The sequence below is a fragment of the Balaenoptera borealis genome (assembly GCF_965194805.1).
Source record: "Balaenoptera borealis genome assembly, chromosome: 1".
In the NCBI taxonomy this organism is placed as follows: Eukaryota; Metazoa; Chordata; class Mammalia; order Artiodactyla; family Balaenopteridae; genus Balaenoptera; species Balaenoptera borealis.
Window position 1 is genome coordinate 60,945,698 of NC_138860.1, and position 23,107 is coordinate 60,968,804.

General features: G+C 35.8%; 1 protein-coding gene and 1 long non-coding RNA gene across 5 annotated transcripts in view; one reads left to right on the forward strand and one right to left on the reverse strand.

Moving 5' to 3' along the window:
* Positions 1–23,107, reverse strand: part of LOC309636198 — a 937,790-nt gene that overhangs the window by 164,873 nt on the left and 749,810 nt on the right. The window lies entirely within an intron of this gene.
* NME7 (NME/NM23 family member 7) overlaps positions 1–23,107 on the forward strand; it is a 244,738-nt gene that overhangs the window by 53,792 nt on the left and 167,839 nt on the right. For all 4 annotated transcript variants that reach the window (XM_082393989.1, XM_082393990.1, XM_082393987.1 and 1 more), the window contains 2 exons: positions 557–764; positions 11,696–11,804. In XM_082393989.1, coding sequence (XP_082250115.1) covers positions 557–764; positions 11,696–11,804 — 317 coding nt within the window. The remainder of the gene's footprint in view (positions 1–556; positions 765–11,695; positions 11,805–23,107) is intronic.

Sequence of the window (23,107 nt, forward strand, 5' to 3'; positions counted from 1 at the left end):
GTATGTGTTTATAGTAGTACAGCTTCTAGTGTAATGTTTTGTATGTCACTAGACCAACTCAATGCTTATTGACTGAAAATTCATTGTCATTCTTTGAATTCTAATAGATCTACACAAAAATAATTAAGTAAATTCTTACTGCAAATATATTACAATACATCACTCATCACTTTCTCTATTGCGATTTCATTTGACTGCAATGGTAAACCATGTGAAAATATAAAGATTCTTCTGTACCTTTCAGAGCAATGCAGAAAGCATAGATCAAAAATATGCATTTTAAGTCAATGAAATAGTCTTAGTTCAATGAAAGACTGATTTTTCTGCTAACAGTAATTGACAGCACTAGTGATTTGTAGAGACTCGGGCCACTGTAAGGCACTCAATTTATGAAAATTTTATCTTGCCCATGTAAAATTCACTATGTCCAGTAGTTCTGAGATCATGATCATGAGTATGTGTTGAAATACTCAAATTGTAATATATCCTTGTTGTTAAGAGAGGTACCTAGGTTGATAGAAAAATGAAGCAAATCAATCTTTCACCTGTTTCACAGTGAGCTGATCCAGTTTATCACCAGTGGTCCCGTAATTGCCATGGAGATTTTAAGAGACGATGCTATATGTGAATGGAAAAGACTTCTTGGACCTGCAAACTCTGGACTGGCGCGTACAGATGCTCCTGGAAGCATTAGAGCCCTCTTTGGAACAGATGGCATAAGAAATGCAGCTCATGGCCCTGATTCTTTCGCTTGTGCTGCCAGAGTAAGGTGTTTTTAAACTACTTTAATTCTGTTTTGGTTTTGTTAAATGTTTGATGTCAGAGTAAAGCCTTTTGTCACTGCTGACTTAGGGTGGATTTATACAGGTGGTCAGGCAGTAGAGAAAACCTTTGACCTTTTGCCTAGGATTAACAGTGTTTCAGTGATATGTCTCCTTTGAGAACTGGTAACCTGGTCATGGTCAGAATAAGTTTTCTCCAATTAAAATACTTATTGTCCCATTTTGTTCCAAAGATTTAAATTACTGAGGCTCATCAGTGTATGACTTATTCATCTAAGAATACCAGTTTAAGCCCCTGTGCTTAACCACCACTGTCCACTGAGTATGCTGAAAGTAGTGGCCTACCTTGTTTTCAATATTATAGTCTTTCAGAATATGAAAGTAATGAAAATACTTTTCAGAGAATTTGGAAACTAAGGAAAAGAAAATTTGTCATCAGAAATCCTGCCAGCAATGTTTATAGTTTACCTATTATGTTATATTCCTTCCAAGTCATTCCCATTGATCATTTATATAATTTAAATAGTAAACATCATTTTTACATGGGTTTAATTTTAATTTGATTTTTCTTACTTAATATTATATCATAATATTTTACATGTTACCAGATTACGGTCATAAGAGTGAATTTTACTGGCTGTGGAATAGTGTCTTGCATGGATAAAACATTTAGTTCAGCATTTCCTTACCTTTGGACATTTTGTTAGGTTCTAATTCTTTTCATATTTGTAAATAAGGGTGCATTGATCATGTGATTTCATATTTCATTAATATTTTGGATTATTTTCTGAGGACAGATTTCATATTTGATATTAGGAGAATAAATAGAGTTCAGTGTTTTTTAAAATATCTTAATCTGGGTCCTTTACAAAAGTGATATTTAAAATTACTGTGTGAAATCTTTAGAGAAACTTGTAACTGGCAATCATTTAGTAATACTGTTATTATGGTATTTAAGATATGAATGTAAATTAGTCAAATGGTTTAGTGAGATTCCCATGGGGTCTTGTCAGGGTAAAATTTATGAAACGGTGCAACTATATACTTAACAATTTGTTGTATAAAATACAGTACAAAAAACTATATATTTAAAGCTTATCAAATTGAGTGTGAGTTTTATTTTTGGGAAAGTTACATTATCTTTATACTTCCTGGCTAGGTCATTTAAGGCCATGTAAAAGGCTAAGAGTAATAGCAGGGAACCTTGGAAAGAGAAAAGCTTTATGCAAAATATTTAAAGCACCTGAAATCACAGAGGAATATGAATTTTTTTGTGTGACTTTACATTTGTTGTTTAAAGTCTGAATTAGTTGCCATATAACAATGGCCCTAGTAACAGTGCTCTTGCAAATATTACCTTGGAATAATATGTGGGACAGATACGACAACCTGTACAGGGAGAAAGAGAAAGCAAAGGCATGGGATTACTCACTTTCACTAAGATACATTTAAGTGACAATCTTTATATTCTTTGCCTTAAATACATATTCAGCATATGTAAATGAGTACTTGAAAAACTTGTGTTTACATTTTTAAAAACTGAGCAAAAAAGAAAATTAGAGAAGTTGAGACAAAAATAATTGGTCAAATAATTGGTTAAACTAGAGGTAAAACAATTTAGCATTGCTTTTTTTTTTAACATCTTTACTGGAGTATAATTGCTTTACAATGGTGTGTTAGTTTCTGCTTTATAACAAAGTGAATCAGCTATACATATACATATATCCCCATATCTCCTCCCTCTTGCGTCTCACTCCCATCCTCCCTATCTCACCCCTCTAGGTGGTCACAAAGCACCGAGCTGATCTCCCTGTGCTATGCTGCTGCTTCCCACTAGCAATCTATTTTACATTTGGTAGTATACGTAAGTCCATGCCACTCTCTCACTTCCTCTCAGCTTACCCATCCCCCTCCCCATGTCCTCAAGTCCATTCTCTACGTCTGTGTTTTTATTCCTGTCCTGCCCCTAGGTTCTTCAGAACAATTTTTTTTTTTTTTTAGATTGCATATATATGTGTTAGCATATGGTATTTGTTTTTCTCTTTCTGACTTACTTCACTCTGTATGACAGACTCTAGGTCCATCCACCTCACTACAAATAACTCAATTTCGTTTCTTTTTATGGCTGAGTAATATTCCATTATACATATGTGCCATATCTTCTTTATCCACTCATCTGTCAATGGACACTTAGGTTGCTTCTGTGTCCTGGCTATTGTAAATAGAGCTGCAATGAACATTGTGGCATGACTCTTTTTGAATTAAGGTTTTCTCAGGGTATATGCCCAGTAGTGGGATTGCTGGGTCATATGGTAGTTCTATTTTTAGTTTTTTAAGGAACCTCCATACGTTCTCCATAGTGGCTGTATCAGTTTATATTCCCACCAACAGTGCAAGAGGTTTCCCTTTTCTCCACACCCTCTCCAGCATTTATTGTTTGTAGATTTTTTGATGATGGCCATTCTGAATGGTGTGAGGTGATACCTCATTGTAGTTTTGATTTGCATTTCTCTAAAGATTACAGATGTGGAGCATCCTTTCATGTGTTTGTTGGCAATCTGTTTATCTTCTTTGGAGAAATGTCTATTTAGGTCTTCTGCCCATTTTTGGATTGGGTTGTTTGTTTTTTTGATATTGAGCAGCATGGGCTGCTTGTAAATTTTGGAGATTAATCCTTTGTCAGTTACTTCATTTGCAAATATTTTCTCCCATTCTGAGGGTTGTCTTTTTGTCTTGTTTATGGTTTCCTTTGCTGTGCCAAAGTTTTAACTTTCATTAGGTCCCATTTGTTTATTTTTGTTTTTATTTCCATTTCTCTAGGAGGTGGGTCAAAAAGGATCTTGCTGTGATTTATGTCATAGAGTGTTCTGCCTGTTTTCCTCTAAGAGTTTGATAGTGTCTGGCCGTACATTTAGGGTTTTAATCCATTTTGAGTTTATTTTTGTGTATAGTGTTAGGGAGTGTTCTAATTTCATTCTTTTACATGTAGCTGTCCAGTTTTCCCAGCACCATTTATTGCAGAGGCTGTCTTTTCTACATTGTATATTCTTGCCTCCTTCATCAAAGATAAGGTGACCATATGTGTGTGGCTTTATCTCTGGGCTTTCTGTTCTGTTCCATTGGTCTATGTTTCTGTTTTTGTGCCAGTACCATACTGTCTTATGTACTGTAGCTTTGTAGTATAGCCTGAAGTCTGGGCACCTGATTCCTCCAGCTCCGTTTTTCTTTCTAAAGATTGCTTTGTCTATTTGGAGACTTTGGTGTTTCCATACAAATTGTGAAATTTTTTGTTGTAGTTCTGTGAAAAATGCCATTGGTAGTTTGATAGGGATGCACTGAATCTGTAGATTGCTTTGTGTAGTATAGTCATTTTCACAATGTTGATTCCTCCAATCAAAGAACATGGTATATCTCTCCATCTGTCTGTATCATCTTTGATTACTTTCATGAGTGTCTTATAGTTTTCTGCATATAGGTCTTTTGTCTCCTTAGGTAGGTTTATTCCTAGGTATTTTATTCTTTTTGTTGCAATGGTAAATGGGAGTGTTTCCTTAATTTCTCTTTTAGATTTTTCATCATTAGTGTATAGGAATTCAAGACATTTCTGTGCATTAATTTTGTATCCTGCTACTTTACCAGATTCATTGATTAGCTCTAGTAGTTTTCTGGTGGCATCTTTAGGATTCTCTATGTATAGTATATGTCATCTGCAAACAGTGACAGCTTTACTTCTTCTTTTCCGATTTGGATTCCTTTTACTTATTTTTCTTCTCTGATTGCTGTGGCTAAAACTTCCAAAACTATGTTGAATAATAGTGGTGAGAGTGGGCAACCTTGTCTTGTTCCTGATCTTAGTGAAAATGGTTTCAATTTTTCACAGTTGAGAATGATGTTGGCTGTGGGTTTGTTATCTATGGCCTTTATTATGTTTAGGTAGGTTCCCTCTATGCCTCCTTTCTGGAGGGTTTTTATCATAAATGGGTGTTGAATTTTGTCAAAAGCTTTTTCTGCATCTCTTGAGATGATCATATTGTTTTTCTCCTTCAGTTTGTTAAATATGATTTATCACATCGATTGATTTGCGTATACTGAAGAACCCTTGCATCCTGGGATAAACCCCACTTGATCATGGTGTATGATCCTTTTAATGTGCTGTTGGATTCTGTTTGCTAGTATTTTGTTGAGGATTTTTGCATCTGTGTTCATCAGTGATATTGACCTGTAGTTTTCTTTGTTTGTGACATCTTTGTCTGGTTTTGGTATCAGGGTGATGGTGGCCTCGTAGAATGAATTTTGGAGTGTTCCTCCCTCTGCTATATTTTGTAAGAGTTTGAGAAGGATAGTTGTTAGTTCTTCTCTAAATGTTTGATAGAATTTGCCTGTGAAGCCATCTGGTCCTGGGCTTTAGTTTGTTGGAAGATTTTTAATGACAGTCTCAATTTCAGTACTTGTGATTGTTCTGTTTATATTTTCTATTTCTTTCTGGTTCAGTCTCGGAAGGTTGTGCTTTTCTAAGAATTTTTCTATTTCATCCAGGTTTTCCATTTTATTGGCATAGGGTTGCTTGTAGTAATCTCTCATGATCCTTTGTATTTCTGCAGTGTCAGTTGTTACTTCTCCTTTTTCATTTCTAATTCTGTTGATTTGAGTCTTCTCCCTTTTTTACTTGTTGAGTCTGGCTAATGTTTTATCAATTTTGTTTATCTTCTCAAAGAACCAGCTTTAATTTTATTGATCTTTGCTTTTGTTTCCTTCATTTCTTTTTCATTTATTTCTGATGTGATCTTTATGATTTCTTTCCTTCTGTTAACTTTGGGGTTTTTTGGTTCTTCTTTCTCTAATTGCTTTAGGTGTAAAGTGAGGTTGTTTATTTGAGATGTTTCTTGTTTCTTGAGGTAGGATTGTCTTGCTATAAACTTCTGTCTTAGAACTGCTTTTGCTGCATCCCATAGGTTTTGGGTCCTCGTGTTTTCATTGTTATTTGTTTCTAGGTATTTTTTGATTTCCTCTTTGATTTCTTCAGTGAGCTCTTGGTTATTAAGTAGTGTATTGTTTAACTTCCATGTGTTTGTATTTTTTACAGATGTTTTCCTGTAATTGATAAGTAGTCTCATAGCATTGTGGTCGGAAAAGATACTTGATACAATTTCAATTTTCTTAAATTTACCAAGGTTTGATTTGTGACCCTAGATATGATCTATCCTGGAGAATGTTCCATGAGCACTTGAGAAGAAAGTGTATTCTGTTGTTTTTGGATGGAATGTCCTATAAATATCAACTAACTCCATCTTGTTTAATGTGTCATTTAATGCTTGTGTTTCCGTATTTATTTTCATTTTGGATGATCTGTCCATTGGTGAAAGTGGGATGTTAAAGTCCCCTACTATGATTGTGTTACTGTCGATTTCCCCTTTTATGGCTGTTAGCATTTGCCTTATGTATTGAGGTGCTCCTATGTTGGGCGCATAAATATTCACAATTGTTATATCTTCTTCTTGGATCGATCCCTTAATCATTATGTAGTGTCCTTCTTTGTCTCTTTTAATAGTCTTTATTTTAAAGTGTATTTTGTCTGATATGAGAATTGCTACTCCAGCTTTCTTTTGATTTCCATTTCCATGGAATATCTTTTTCCATTCCTTCACTTTCAGTCTGTATGTGTCCCTAGGTCTGAAGTGGGTCTCTTGTAGACAACATATATATGGGTCTTGTTTTGTTTCCATTCAGCCAGTCTTTGTCTTTTGGTTGGAGCATTTAGTCCATTTACATTTAAGGTAGTTATTGATATGTATGTTCCTATTACCATTTTCTTAATTGTTTTGGGTTTGTTATTGTAGGTCTTTTCCTTCTCTTCTGTTTCCTGCCTAGAGAAGTTCCTTTAGCATTTGTTGTAAAGCTGGTTTGGTGGTGCTGAACTCTCTTAGCTTTTGCTTGTCTCTAAAGGTTTTAATTTTGCCATCAAATCTGAATGAGATCCTTGCTGGGTAGAGTAATCTTGGTTGTAGGTTTTTCCTTTTCATCACTTTAAATGTGTCTTGCCACTCCCTTCTGGCTTGCAGAGTTTCTGCTGAAAGATCAGCTGTTAACCTTATGGGGATTCCCTTGTATGTTATTTGTTGTTTTTCCCTTGCTGCTTTTAATATTTTTTCTTTGTATTTAATTTTTGATAGTTTGATTAATATGTGTCTTGGTGTGTTTATCCTTGGATTTATCCTGTATGGGACTCTCTGCACTTCCTGAACTTGATTAACCATTTCTTTTTCCATATTAGGGAAGTTTTCATCTATAATCTCTTGAACTATTTTCCCAGTCCTTTTCTTTTTCTCTTCTTCTTCTGGGACTCCTGTAATTCGAGTGTTGGTGTGTTTAATGTTGTCCCAGAGGTCTCTAAGACTGTTCTCAATTCTTTTCATTCTTTTTTCTTTATCCTGCTCTGTGGTAGTTATTTCCAATATTTTATCTTCCAGGTCACTTATCTTTTCTTCTGCCTTAGTTATTCTGCTATTGCTTCCTTGTACAGAATTTTTAATTTCATTTATTGTGTTGTTCATCATTGTTTGTTTGCTCTTTAGTTCTTCTAGGTCCTTGTTAAACGTTTATTGTATTTTCTCCATTCTATTTCCAAGTTTTGGATCATCTTTTCTCTCATTAGTCTGAATTCTTTTTCAGATAGACTGCCTATTTCCTCTTCATTTGTTTGGTCTGCTTGGTTTTTACCTTTTTCCTTCATCTGCTGTGTGTCTCTCTGTCTTCTCATTTTGCTTATCTTACTGTGTTTGGGGTCTCCTTTTCTCAGGCTGCAGGTTTGTAGTTCCTGTTGTTTTTGGTGTCTGCCCCCATTGGCTAAGGTTAGTTTAGTGGGTTGTGTAGGTTTCCTGGTGGAGGGAACTAGTGCCTGTGTTCTGGTGTATGAGGCTGGATTTTGTCTCTCTGGTAGGCAGAACCACATCCGGTGGTGTGTTTTCGGGTGTCTGTGACCTTATGATTTTAGCCAGCCTCTCTGCTAATGGGTTGTGTTCTCTGTTGTGTTCCTGTCTTGCTAGCTGTTTGGCATAGGGTATCCAGCCCTGTAGCTTGCTGGTCGTTGAGTGGAGCTAGGTCTTAGCGTTGAGATGGAGGTCTCTGGGAGAGCTTTTGCCATTTGATATTATGTGGAGCCGGCAGGTCTCTGGTGGACCAATGTCCTGAACTTGGCTTTCCCACCTCAGAGGCACAGGCCTGACACCTGGCCGGAGCACCAAGACCCTGTCAGCCACACTGCTCAGAAGAAAAGGGAGAAAAACAGAAAGAAAGACAGAAAAAAATAATAAAGTAAAATAGTTATTAAAATAAAAAATAATTATGAAAAACAAAAAAAATTAAAAAATTAAAAATAATTAGTAAGAATTAAAAAAATTAATAAGTAATTTAAAAAGAAAGCAAAAAGAAAAGAAAGAACAGAGCACCCAAAGCAAAAAAGAAATCCACCAATGATAACAAGTGCTAAAAACTATACTAAAAAAAAAGAACAGACAGACAGAACCCTAGGACAAATGGTAAAAGCAAAGCTATACAGACAAAATCACACAAAAAAGTATACACATATACACTCACAAAAAGAGAAAAAGGAAAAATGTATATATATCTATATATAAAAAAAGCAGGAAGAGAGCAACCAAATCAATAAACAAATCTACCAATGATATTAAACTCTAAATACTAAACTATGATAAGCAGAAAACCAGAAACAAATTAGATGCAGAAAGCAAACCCCAAGTTCCACATGTAGATGTATTTCTAATGTATTTGTGGGGAGGAAGGTGATCTCCATGTCTTACTCCTCCGCCATCTTGAAGGTCTCCCCTCAAGCATAGCTTTTTACATCTGAAAGAAAGATGATAGAAAAAGTTCAGGACTTTGGAGTCAGTATGACCTGGATTTGAATCATGACTTTGCCACTTGCTAACTTGCAAGGGCTTGTTTCTTAACCTTTCTGAGTGTCTGTGTCTATATAAATTCTACATATGTTAAATAAAATGTTTCTGAATTTCAGTCATTCCAAACTATTTATTGAGAAGCTACTGTGAAAAAAGCAAAGTCCTGACTCATGGAGCTTATAGCTTTTCTGATGGGGGGGATGTCAGATAGTAAATAAATAGACCTATAACTCTGATGTCTATTAGTAATTGCTCTGAAGAAAATAAAGCAGGGGAAGGACATAGAAAAAGACCAGGATTGTGTGTGGAGTAGTGGTGTTGAATGCTATTAAATATAGCATATAGAAAGTCCTTATAATATCTGGTTTGAGGAGCAATCAGAAGGAAGTGAGGGAGAAATCCAAGCAAATGTCTGGGGGAAAGAGTGTTCCAGCAAGTAAGGGAACAGTACATGCAAAAACTCTGAGGTGGGAACATATTTGCTATGTTCAAGGAACAGTGAGGAGGTGAGGCCAGTGATGCTGGGGCAGAAATGTGTTTCATGGAAATAGCTGGAGATTAGGTCACATATAGCCAGGGCCCAGGTCACATAAGGCCTTGTAGGATATCTAGGACTTTGAAATTCACTCTGAATGAGATAGGAGGTCGTGGAGGGTTCTGTGCAGAGGAGTGACATGATCTGTTTTTATTAGTTGCATTCTGACTGCTGTGTAAATAATAGGCCAGGCAGGGTAGGGGTACTTGTGTTGTGGGAAAAGTTGGAATGGGAGATCAGTTAGGAGGTTAGTGCAGTCATTAAACGGAGAGATGGTGGTGGCATGTCACATGGACCAAGGTGACAGATGTGGAGGTAGGTGGTTGGATTCTGGTTATATTCTAAAGGACTTCCTGATAGATTGGACAGGTGGAGAGGAATCAAGAATCACTGTGTTCTTTGTTTTTGCTTTTTGTTATTTATTTTTGGCTTGTGCAATTGAAGGATAAGGAAAAGGGCGGGATTGAACAGATTTATGGGAGACAGTGGAAATTTGAAGTCTGTTTTGGATGTTTTAAATATGAAATGTCTGTAAGTGGTAGATAGATATGGATGTGGAGTTTAGGGAGGAGGTTGGGCTGGAGGTTAAAATGTAGGAGACATCAGAATACAGGTAGCATTTAAAGCCATGGGACTTGAGGGCCTCAACAAGAGAGTGACAATAGGTAGAATAGTGACAATAGATAGTACTAGACCCCTCTCTAGTACTTAGGGGTCTGCCAAAGGGGAGAAAATCATCAAAGGAGACTGAAAAGGAGCAGTGGGAAGAAAACCAGGTGATGAAAACATTCCAGGATGTAGGGATCAATTGTGTCAAATGCTGTTGGGTCAGGTAAGGTGAGGTCTGAGAATTAACCAGGGGGCTTGGTAACATGGAGGTGATTGGGGATTTTCATGAATAACCTTTGTGGAATGAAAGCCTAATTAGTTGTAAGTTTAAGAGGAAATGGAAGAGAAGTAAAGCCAGTGAATAAAGACATCTCTTTTGAGGAGTTTTGTTGCAAGGAAGCAGAGAAAGGGGAACTGTAGACGGGACACGCCCTTTCCAGTTTGCAACCCTCTACCATGCCTTCTTGTCACACCAGGTTTACTTCATTCACTCACTGATTACCTACCAGGACCCTGTAGGTATCTGAGTTTTCACCTGTACCTTACACGTTCTCTGAGAACATGTAATCAAAGCATTTGGTACAGGACTACAAGCGGTAGTTGCTGTTACTGATCAAGAAGAGTGATAAGCAAAGGCAGCAATACGATAGAAAGATACTTGTCTAAGGAATGGAACATTTTAATTCTAAAGTGTCATTAACCCCAGAATCACTCAAGTATATACGCTACTATTTGAACATTTCCTCATCTTCCCGAGATCGTTTTTTTTTTTTAATGAACACCAGTGTGGTACACTAACACATCCTATGATCTTTCAATTTTTAAATTCAGTAAAAAGTGAGTATTTACTTTGAGCTATTTGTTTTAGATGCTAAAGGACCTACATGGCTATGCAAGTTAGTTCTTTTCTTCAAATTTATAATTCATGGGGGGCAATTACCAAAATAACCACAACTTTGGAGGACTACAGTATACTGATTGGGGTGCATCAAAAGGGGCTCCTGGGGGAGGTAATATTTAAAGTGACCCTTTACACGTTGGTATGGTTCTTTGGGACAGAGGGCGTTGTAGGGAATAGAAATAATAGTAGTAAAAGCTTAGAAGCAGGAAAGCATATGTCTAAATAGTTTACTGATTAGTGTGGCCATCTTTGTAGCTAGTTCAAATTGCTAGGTGGTTATTTTAATGAACTATGTGCAAAGCAAATAGCACAGCCTGAATCTGGTTATAAAATAAGGTTCATGTGATTTGACTTTAGCACTATATGTAGTTAATTAGTTTTAACTAACTGTAGCGCTGATTCTTGAATACTAATCTGTTTCTATAAAGATTTCCTAATTTTTAATTGAATTTTACACATTTTAATGAAAAGTTTAAAATTGGACCTGTGTCTCATAAACTGATGCTTTGGGTAAAATAAGAACTTTATATTGATTTCTTCCTATATTCAAAATATGTTAAGACATTCTCAGCTTTAATCCTGAGACAGAATGATACATATCGTCATTGCTTTAATACTTCTTTATATGTTCTTTTAAGACTTAAAACAAGGTTCAGTTAGTCTTTGTAAAAAGCATTTTCAGAAAATTTGAGGAAAAGAATTTATGTTATGAAACTTCAAAAGTAATTGCATAGTTCTTCTCCTCTCACGTAAATATCCTAGGAGTTTGAGAAGAGCTTGTAACGGAGCAGGACCCTCTGGGGCCTTCCTGAGGCAGACACTTCCCCCATATCCTCTGCTTTAGCTCTTCTCTGAAGTACCTGGATAATAGTATCCTGTGCACATTTCCTGAGTTGTTTTACAGATGTGTAACAAGATTACATGTGCCAAAGTCATTTCTCTCTGTCTTTAGGAAATGGAGTTATTTTTTCCTTCAAGTGGAGTTTGTGGGCCAGCAAACACTGCTAAATTTACCAATTGTACTACTTGTTGCATTGTTAAGCCCCATGCCATCAGCGAAGGTAAGTGCTGTGTTGAATACAATATAGCCAATACATTTTGCTAATAGGAGCTTATTTTGTTAATGTTTGTTTTATCTTGATACATTTTATATATAGAAATTAAAGTATAATTTTAATATTTCCATTCATGTTTTTTGAAGGCACATGAATAAAGGTGACATAATATGAGGGCAAAATCTATCTGAATCTATATCTTTCTCTTTGTATCTGAGAATTTCTAAAAGGTGTTCCTTGGGTTGCTGATTATGGTCATGCTCGTCCTGTTACTGGTCTTGATTCCTTGACTTTTACTCTGCCTCCTCTCCTCCCAACCACATAACTGTGATTCACTTAATTCACTTAAACAGCACTCCTAATCTAAAACAATATCTACCATATCTGCAGTATGCCCTTTCTGAGAAAGCTATAGAAACTTCTTTTGGTTCTCTGTATCTGAAACAAAGTTCTTTGACTGATATGTATGTGTGTGTGTGTGTGTGTGTGTGTGTGTGTGTGTGAGTGAGAGAGAGAGAGAGAGTTTGTACGTTTTTTCTTCATTTTCCTTCATCTGTTTTAGTCTGCTCAATGTGTTTTTGTCAGCCATCCCAAATCCTTTGGAAATGAGATGGGGAATAATTTAAAAGATCATCCTTAAAAAACTAGAATATACTAAATAATAGATGAATGAATGGATTTTTAAAAATTTCATTTTCTAAATATTATATAGGTTTAAATAATTTTTAGTCTTTAAAGATTAAAACTATATTTCATATACCCATATTTGATATATGACAGTAGAGGCATATGAGTTAAAGTATAAGAAATTTTTGTTAAATCTAGTCAGATGGCAGAATACTTTATTTAAACTTTGACATTTCAAGGCATTTTTTCCTTTTTTTTTTTAAACCTCAATTTTAGGGATGCTTTAAAACCATTCTGAAATGTGTAATTAACCCAATTCAGCTTAAACTGTGGTTACAATTAAATATAGTTTGAAGTTTCATGTTGAATTTATTATTAGCTTTACTTGGCCCCCTTTCAATTACTGGTTTATGTTTCTTTTTCTGTAATGATCTGATTTCCTGGTATATTTAATTTCACCTGTGGTCTAGAAAAAGAAATTTTTAAAAGAGGAGTTATTAAGAGAGCAGCTGAAATGGAACAGGGAATGTTATCTTCTATTGATTGTCCACTCCCCCAAAGAAGGCCTGAATGGCTTGTTGATTAAGCAAGACTGAGTTTACTGCCTACTGCAGTAAGGAGATCACACCTGGATGGAGTCTTAGTGGACTTCACAATGGAGAGGTCATGGGCAGATATTGTAGAATTTCAGGTGTGACCTTGATATATGTAAGGTGGGTCTGTCAATGCAGTGATATGATTGAAATGGGGCAAAATTTATGACATAATAGTTTAGAATTAGTAGAAACAGTGAGGCAAGGATTTTAACCAAGTCTTAAAAGTATGCAACTGTTTGATGAGTGAGTTATTTGCCCAGTTGAGGGAATATTGTGAAAAGGGAACTGTTTGAATAGACTATTGTTGACATAAATGGACTTTTGGGAGGTTCCTGAAGTGAACAATGAAGTTATTTAATGATTTACAGCTTTATCTTTGTGGGTAATAATTTCTTGGCACAAATGATAATGTCATGTGGATGTAGGCGGCCTTAATTCTTAGTCCTTTAGTTAATTTACATGGATGCGGTGATTCACTTCTGACTTCTAAGAGAGCTAGAAAAAAAGAGCTTAGTTTGTGGAATAGATGGTGGAAGAAAATAATAGGATATACTAGGGTATTTGCAGTCTTTTTACATATGTAGATTGAAATATATTTTGTCATTTGGGGACTCAGGTTTTAAAAGGGAAGAAAAACAAGGTGAATTTTTCTGTTTTTTTTTTAATTTAAAAATTATGCAATGTGTTTGTTTTTGATGTCCTTAGTATTATTTATATGTAGTTAGTTTAATTCCATTGATAAAATGAATTATTTTTACTCTGAAATCAGGCTGTGTAGGTTTGTATTCTGGCTCCGCTACTTATTAGCCATGAGGATATTGGATAAGTTACTTAACCCCTTTGTACCTTGTTTCCTCCTCTATAAGATGAGAATAATTGTATACCTTCTTCACAAGGTAATTGTAAGGTTTAAATGCACTTAATGTAATGGTTAGATGACTAAATGATTAAATGTAGAGATTAATGTCCTAAGCAGTGCCCAGCACTTACTTAAGTGCTACATAAGTGTTAGACATTATTACTATTATGATTACTACTCTATTACTACTACCACTACTACTAATATCATTATCTTTTAATTTTTAACTAAAGGTGAATGACTCCTTAGAAACAAAGCAATAGTTTAAAATACTAACAAAATCCATCATCCATCATCCACAGAAAGAAAGAAAATCGCTATTAGTGTGTAAGGAACAAAATACTTTATTTTTCTTAAAGTCTGGGTCTAACTTAAGCCCATGAAGTAGGATCATTGCTTCCATCTAGTCGATTCAGCAGCTATCAGCAATTACATATTCTGATTGTCCATTATGGTTGGCACTGGGCAGGAGGTGGTAGCCAAATCTGGGAGAGCTGCTTTTGGACTTGTAATGGCCAAAAAATTAGCCTTTTGAAGTATTAGAACCCTGAAGTTTTGTTGGAAATTTTCCTTTCTTATAACAGATTTCTGCATTAAACGATTTTACTGCATTGTATGATTTTAGTTTCCTCCTCAGTAAAATGAGTCACGATGGTTTAAAAAGTTTCCTCTCAGCCTTTAAACCCAGATATTCTATTATTCTGTGAAACTGTATTGAAAATTCTTATAAAAGAATGTTTTATAAAAGAAAGTCCTAGATCAGGGAATCAGCAGACTATAGCCATTGGGCTAAGTCGGGCATTCTGCCTGGTTTTATAAATAAAGTTTTACTGGAACACAGCCATACTCATTTCTGGATTATCTATGGCTGCTTTTATTGCTACAATAGTAGGGTTGAGTAGTTGTGACAGATACAGTAAAACTTGAAAAGCCTAAAACATTAACTGTCTGACCCTTTACAGAAAAAGTTTCCTGACCTCTGTTATAGAGTGTGTATTTTTAATTGGTTCTGCCTAAATTTTAGCATATGTACTTAACTCTAAATTTTATTAATAAAATTTAAACTTGTTCACTCTGTCCAAATTTTTCCAAAGACGAAGACTTTAGAATGCTTTAAGCAGCCACTGAAATCTTCTTTTCCCATCTTCCAAGTTATTGCTGTGAGAATGTTCTTCTTTTTTAATTTTAAATAACTTTATTGATGTATAATTTATATAACAAAATGCACACATTCTAATTGTACATTTCTGGCACTGTAATACAGTGTCTAAAACTCTTAGAGTTAAGAAGTCCTTCTTTTATTTATTTATTTATTTATTTATTTATTTTTGGCTGTGTTGGGTCTTCGTTTCTGTGCGAGGACTTTCTCTAGTTGCGGCAAGCGGGGGCCACTCTTCATCGCGGTGCACGGGCCTCTCACTATCGCGGCCTCTCTTGTTGCAGAGCACAGGCTCCAGACGCGCAGGCTCAGTAGTTGTGGCTCACGGGCCTAGCCGCTCCGCGGCATGTGGGATCTTCCCAGACCAGGGCTCGAACCCGTGTCCCCTGCATTGGCAGGCAGATTCTCAACCACTGCGCCACCAGGGAAGCCCCAAGAAGTCCTTCTTAATGGATAAACTTGGTCCTGGTTGATGTCTCCTTGCAGACATTTAGAGGATGAGTAGTTTTGATTGTTAGAATGTTACTGTGTGAAAGCAGGAGGATTGAATAGATTTATTCCAGGCTTAATTGTGTGCCTTTATGATTATAGTTTTTTTTTTTTTTAATCAATGACAATGCAATGAGAAATCACTGTGTCTTTTATTGTTGGAAGACAGGGCTTGCTCTTCACACCTGACTGGAATAAAGAAACATCTGTTGCTAGGCAGCCAAAGCACTAGCACCTAGCAACTGTGATGTGTGCATCAGGAATCTTAGGCTCTCTTCAGAGCCTAGTGAAGTGTAGTACAAGCAAAAGATCTATCTATACTCAAATGTCTGAATTAGAAGAAACAAGAATATAGATAAAAGAATGGCAGAGAGTTCAGTGAAAATCCTACTGTACCTGGCAAGGATGATCATAGTATATAATGTTTGGAATGACTCTTATAATTCTATGGCTTGACACTAATTATGTGGCCTTGAAGACATTTCTTGACCTCCTAAAGCTTCATTTTTTTTGATCTGCAAAATGGAGGTGACAGAACCTACGTCATAAATAAGTTAATACATGTGATGCACTTGGAATAATTTGCATAGTAGGTATACAATAAAGTGTTAGCTATTAACAGTAGCAGTCTTAGAGATTATATCACATGACACATTTTTTAAAAACCTGAAGTAGTTGTGTTTTAGTTATCTATTGCTTTATAACAACCATCACCAAACTTAGTTCCTTAAAAATGGTTTCTCACAGTTCTGTGTATTACCTGGGCTCAGTTGGGAATTCTCCTGTGGTATACCTGGGGTCACTTGGGTGGCTTTATTCAGCTGGGAGCTCTGCTGGAACTGAAATGTACAAGATAGTTTCTCATCCTTCAGAGACTTTTTCCACATGGCATCTCACCATTCAGTAGTCTATCCTAAGCTTCTTTATGGCATGGTTGCTGGCTTCCAAAAGGAGCATTCCAAGATAATCTTCAGTGTGCAAGTGCTAATCAAGCCTCTGCTTGCATCATGCCTTAATGCCCCAATGGCTAAGTCTAGTCATGTGGCCAAATCATTATGAGAGGAATTACACAAAGGCATGAATACCAGGGATCATGATTCACTGGGGACCGCCAATGTAGCAGTTTCCCTCAAGTGGTATAAAGCATCCTAAGACCTTAACATGGTAGGAATGTGGTACTCGAACCCAAACCAGTGGTGGTGTGTAATTGGTATGCTAGACAGTGCTTCTCAAACTTTAGTGTGCGCCAGAACCACTTGGGGGACTTTTAAAATGCATATATCTGGGCCCTAACTTCAGAACTTAGTTTAGTAAGTCTGGGCTAGAGCCCAGAAATAAGCATTTAAATAGTCTCCCCAGGTTGTCCTGATGAACACCTAATGTCCAGTTTGAAAACCATTTATCAGAAATTTTGCAGACAGGGAACACCCTGCATTTCCTCTGGTGATCTGCCTTTATCAGAAGCTGGCCTTAGGAAATTTTATACCAAGTGGAAGATTCCTAGCTTGTTCTCTGTGGCAGGTTAATAGCAACCATGGGTAAGGTTAAGGAAGAGTCACCTTTTGGTTTTCAGTTATTCGTGTGACTCTACGGGGGTAGTTCCCTGTGCTAGATTTCAGGTTGGTGAGAATTTCTTGGAGTGATGGAAAATTTGGGTATCCAGGGCACTCTGCTTTACCAAAGTAGCATCTCAAATACTTGTTTATTTCTATTTAGCAGTTGTTTAACAAAAATAACAGAAAAGTTTATCTGTGGCTAGGCAGTCCTTAGATTGACATTTCTCTCTAGTGAGATTAGAATGAAACCCATTTTCATTGAAAGAGCGCTAGAAGAAGTGTAACATTAAGGAAAGTGACTTCTAAGATCTCTCAGAAGTCTTAGTGTAGTTGTAAGCTTTCATAACTTTAGGACTATAAATGCAACAAACTTAATAAATATCATTTACAAAATTAATTTAAATTTCTTTTATAGTTATTCCATTTTTTGTATTTTGAATAATAAAGTTTATGTTTTGCTAAATATTTAAAAAAGAAATTTATATAATTAAATTTCAAATCATATTTTATTATACATTTGTAGCATTTATACTTCTAAGTTACTGCACTAAGACTTGTGGGACATCCTGTATGTATATTACTTGAGGGATGATGTTTATTGGCAGGGGGATTATTTTATTTGAAATTAAGTTGGAAACTTCATTTTCCCATTCCTTTTTTCCAACTTTTTTGTATATTAGGATTCAGGAGTCACCTTTAAGGGAATGATGTTATTGAAGCAACTTGACACATTTGCCTTTGAGATATTGATCTGTTGACCTGTTAGATTCTAGATATGCACAGAGTCTTTGAGGAGAAACAGGATCAATGCAAGGTTAAATGCAGAACTTGGATGACAAAATACCACTCCCCTTGCCTATTTTTCACATATATGACTGTTAGAGGACCATGTAATTTTAGATGTCATAACTAATGCTGAGCATAGCTAGAAATGGTCTAGACTTGAGGAAAACCTGTCTCAAAGAGTTTGCAAAGACAGTGTGTTCCCATTCTTCTGCCTTGGAGGAATCTCTGGTACTGGTTTATGTGTCTCCTCCTAACTCCTCCTCTGCAGAAATGCCCATGTAATTGCACAATGACAGAAGGAAGACAGGACTTGCTTCCACTAGGCTGTGGTTCTGCTCTTCCTGCTGATTCCTTCCTCCAGCCCAGGAGCTGGACCCATCTCTGTGGAGCTGGGGTCCAGGGATTCAGGCCACATCGTGTTACTTTATCAGGAAATATTTTAAAAATGAAAAGCCACATGATCTTGTGTGGTAAGACTTTGAAAGGTGATTCATGTTACATGATGGATTATAGATGCTGAAATTCTGACAGTATGATTACAGTTGATTCTTATGAGGAAGAAAAAAGGCACATATCTAAAGAAAAGATAGTACCTTACAAAGGTGGAAAGCGTGGGTTTCCAAATGACATGTTAAAAGACAGGAGCAGTAGATACTTATGAAAAAATGCTGAAGGCACATGATCGCTGTAATTACTTTTTGAGTTGTTTAATAAATAGTACCCTGCTTTTCTACATATTCGCACATCTTTCCTACTGTAGAAAGTCTGTGGTTCAAAGGTCTTGCTTGTTTTGGTGGTTAGTTCATTTGTAACCTGTTACCACCTTACATCGACTATACCTCTGTGTACGGTGGCTTGTGTGTGCCAAGTGGGAAGTTATTTCTCCACAGCCATTTTCATGGTGATCATCATGGAATAGCTTAGTTATCAAAGGACTGGTTTGCAATGTCTCTTCAGGGTAATCTTAAGGATATTTTTTCATTATTGAAGTATAGTTGATTTACAGTGTTGTGTTAGTTTCTGGTGTACAGCAAAGTGATTCAGTTTTATATATATATATATATACACACATATATATATGTGTGTATATATATATATATATAAAATTAAGGATTTTAGTTTAAGCAGATTGGAGAGAGCTCAGATGTGCTTGAAGTGTATCTTGAGATTTTTTGTATTGATTTATGCCCAGATTCTCTACTCTTTATTTTTATTCTTTAGAGTATCCTGGATTTGAGGGCAGGCAAACTTTAAGCCAAATCTTACTTAAGCATTAGGCTAAGTCAGAAGATGAAATTTCCAGTATGAGTTTTATGGTGTTTGGCTTTGTATGATGATAGTTTTCACTTAACCTGATTGCTATTAGTTAATGTGATTCAAAACACATGCCTCAAATTCTTAACAAGTATAGTGTGAGGATAAATTGGGTAATATATATAAAACCAATTTGAGATCTTTAGGAAAAGTCATCACTCTAAGGAAAAGTTCTTACATTGATACATAATTAAAGTTGAATGTTTTCTTTAGGAACTGTGTTCTTTAGGCATTGAAAATACCAGAATGCTCCTTTTAAGGAATAGACATCAAAGAGATACAGAGGTGGGTCATGCTGAGTTTTAGCCAGGAATTTGTCTTGTTAACGTTTATTGGAATTTCTCTTGTATTAACAGAAGTAATATGCATTACAGAAAATATAGGAATACAGAAAAATGTTTGTTTTAAAAATCACTTCTACCATTCAGAGATTCTGTTTACAATGTGGCATGTTCTTCCTTCTCTGTCAAACAGCTGAACACAACAATATGGATGAATTTCACAATCTTGAAGTTGAACAAAATAAGACATAGAAAGTTAGAAGCCATATGATGCTATTCATAAGTTCAAATATAGGCAAAAGTCAACTATGTTTTTCAAGAATGCATATGTAGGTAGTAAAGAAAAAAGAAGTACATGGAAAAGGTTATCCCAAAGTCAGGTAGTCTCTGAGAGGAGAGAGGGTGATGATTGGAGAGGCACACCCAGAGGGCTTCTAGGGTCCTGGCAGTGTTCTGATTTTTTTTTTTTTTTGACCTGAGTGGCGGTTACCGTATATGTTCACTTTAATATTATAAAACAGAGCATATCTGTTATATATTTTACCATAAAACATATATATTTTATATTTTACAGTAAATATTTAGAAATTGGGCAAGGCATAGAATAGATGGTATAGTATGTTCTTATTTCCTTAAAAACAAAAAGGCCATATCCATATATTTGTACATATGTTGACTATTTCTAGAAGAATATATAAGAAATTACTGACAGTGATTTCTCCTAAGAAGAAAGACTGAGATTCTGGGATGGGAGGGAGATTTACTTTCACCATATACCCTTTTACTTCCATTTTGCATGTTTTCCAATGAGGAATGCTCTTAAAAATGATGTGAGACAGGGTAGGGGAAATTAAGACCAAAAAGTCAAAACTTGAGAATTTAATACCTTTATGACTTCCTTTTTAAGATGATGCAGGTTTGGAGTAGAGGGATTAAGGAAGAATTGAACTGAAAATTAAAATCATAAGCTTTTCAGATAACATTCCCCTTTTTCATGGCCAGTAGGATGGTTATTGTGATATTCTGTTGTCCTCAGAGATCTTGCTCCCGGTCATGGTTCTCGAACTTTAGTGAGCATCCAGATCACTGGATCCGAATTGTTAAAATACAGATTCCTGGGCCATACCTTCAGAGTGTCTGACTCGGTACATCTGCATTTCTAATAAGTTCCCAGCTCAGGACAATGCTGCTTATGTAGGGATCACATTTTGAGAACCACTAGATGGCAAAGCTTCCCCCTACATAAGGACATGCTGGAAAATAGAACAAAAATGGAGGCCCATACCCAGTTCATATAGTATGTGCTTCCAGCAGACAAGGAGTAAGAGTTATATAAAATTTGTGGCCCATGTTGTGGCATTACGTCTGTTTTTAAGCCTGTGAGTGGCAATGTAGGTCTTGCCAGCCGAGGAAGTCAGAGCCATTTAAAATCAACAGAAGAAACCATGTTCTTGTAGTAAGATGTCTAAATTTGTGATCTCCTTAACTGTGACTTTGGATAACTGGAATAAAGAAAATAAATGTTCATAATTTTGAAAACTGTGCAAAAGACAAGCTTTGAGAACCTTTTTCTTTATATGTCTTAAAAAAAAGGATACAAAACAACAGAGCTAATTTTAAGAAAGGGAAAAGATTTACTTTGTTTTGTTCACGTTAAGAGTTTATGGATCCATGGTTTTGATTTACTTTTTCAGTCTTTTTCATTGTGCTTGCCTATAAAAGTAACAGATTTCCATTGATGAGTTATAACATGTATATAGCACTTGTATAATTCATGAAAATCTCCTGCAAACATAAAGTCAACTTCCAGTGGGACTTGTGCTTACTCCACCCTCCAGAAGAGGGGCTGGCCTATTTTAAGATTAGGAAGGATCTCCCCCTACCTAGAAGTTGGCAGTATCCTGTGCTGTAAAAACATAACATTGCTTTGTGATTGTGTGATTAACTTGTTTTCCGTGGTAACCTGGCATTAACTTTGGACTTCTGATGACCTATTTGCCTAATACTAAATTTTCAGTTTCTCCCCTGTCAACCTGGTTTTTCTTGGACTGTCCTTGTTTTAAAATTGTGCTCTTATTTTAGCCATGCTAGCTGTTCTTGGCTTCCTTTGCTATGCTGAGCCCATCCTTGTCTTCCCAGTAAGGAGGGGTTATTGATGGCCTTTTCCTGGAGATTTTAGATCCTGTGGGTCTTCTCTGTTGCTCCTGTGTTGGTGTGGAGCCTGCCTTTACTATTTTCTACTCACTTAATTACGTTATGATGAATTTTAATATACCAAGTTACCATATTGTGGGTACATCTGTAAAGCTATATTGGTTACTCTTTTTATTGCTTTGTAAGGAATTACAGATTGTGGTTGTTAGGACATTGGTAAGGGAAATGTGCATTTTAGATCTGGGTGTATGGTGCAAGTGCAGAATCAGAAATGCTATTAGATGAATTAGGTCTATATTTTATAAGCCTACTTGCTACTGGAATAAATTATGATCAGCTAATGAATTAATTTGAGATCCTTTAAGACTTAAGTGCCTTACTAGCTCTCAATTTAACAATTCTGCTGAATCCAAACTCTCATCTGCAATTGATTTAATGTGATTCTACAATATTTTTGCTTACTAGCCAGCAAAAAATAATAACAGATGTTTGAAGCCAAACTGATCTGTGGGTTTATCTTTTCATTGGATTAAAAATTACTGGAAGATTGTCAGTGAAGTGGTATTGCCTAGTAACATATTGCTGTCTAGGAAACAGAAAGCTTTTCCACCTGGCTTTTATGCCTAAATTGATTTGTTATGCATGTTTGCTAGGATTAGTACTAAATTCCTTCTGTTGAATTCAGTAATGCTTGTGATTTCTTTTGTATTTTGGCGTTGAAAATTAAACTCTTAAACTCTTATAATTTCTAGCTTTAACTTGGCTTTACACTAATTACATTTTAAGGAAACACCAGCCCTATTTTTTGGTTAAAATGTCTTTTATTTCATTAGATTTAAATTTTAAAAGAAATCAGATTTCTCCAATTTGATTTAAATTGGTTATTAATATTAAACACATCTGTTTATGTATCAGTTTTGTTAGTTCATGTTAGTTCATGCATTCTTGGCTGTATCAAGATTAAAACTTTTCTTTCACACATCCTACCCAAGTAAAATGCAAGATTTCTTTTTGACACTTTTTTATCCGCCATTTTTATATCTCACCCACCCCTATATTAGTATCAGTATTGTGGAGCGTATCATCCAGGTTGTGATGAGTTGTCTTGTACAACAGACTGGCTGCTTTTTTTTTTTAATTGGAGTACAGTTGATTTACGATGTTGTGTTAGTTTCAGGTGTACAGCAAAGTGAATCAGCCATACATATACATACATCCACTTTCTTCTAGACTCCATTCCCATATAGGTCACTACAGAGAGCCAAATAAAGTTCCCTGTGTTATACAGTAGGTTCTCATTAGTTATCTTTTATATATAGTGGTGTGTATATGTCAATCCCAATCTCCCAATTTATGTCTCCCCTCTTTCCCCCTTGGTAACCATTAGTTTATTTTCTACATCTGTGACTCAATTTCTGTTTTGTACATAAGTTCGTTTGTACCATTTTTTAAGATTCCACGTATAAGTGATATCATATGATATTTGTC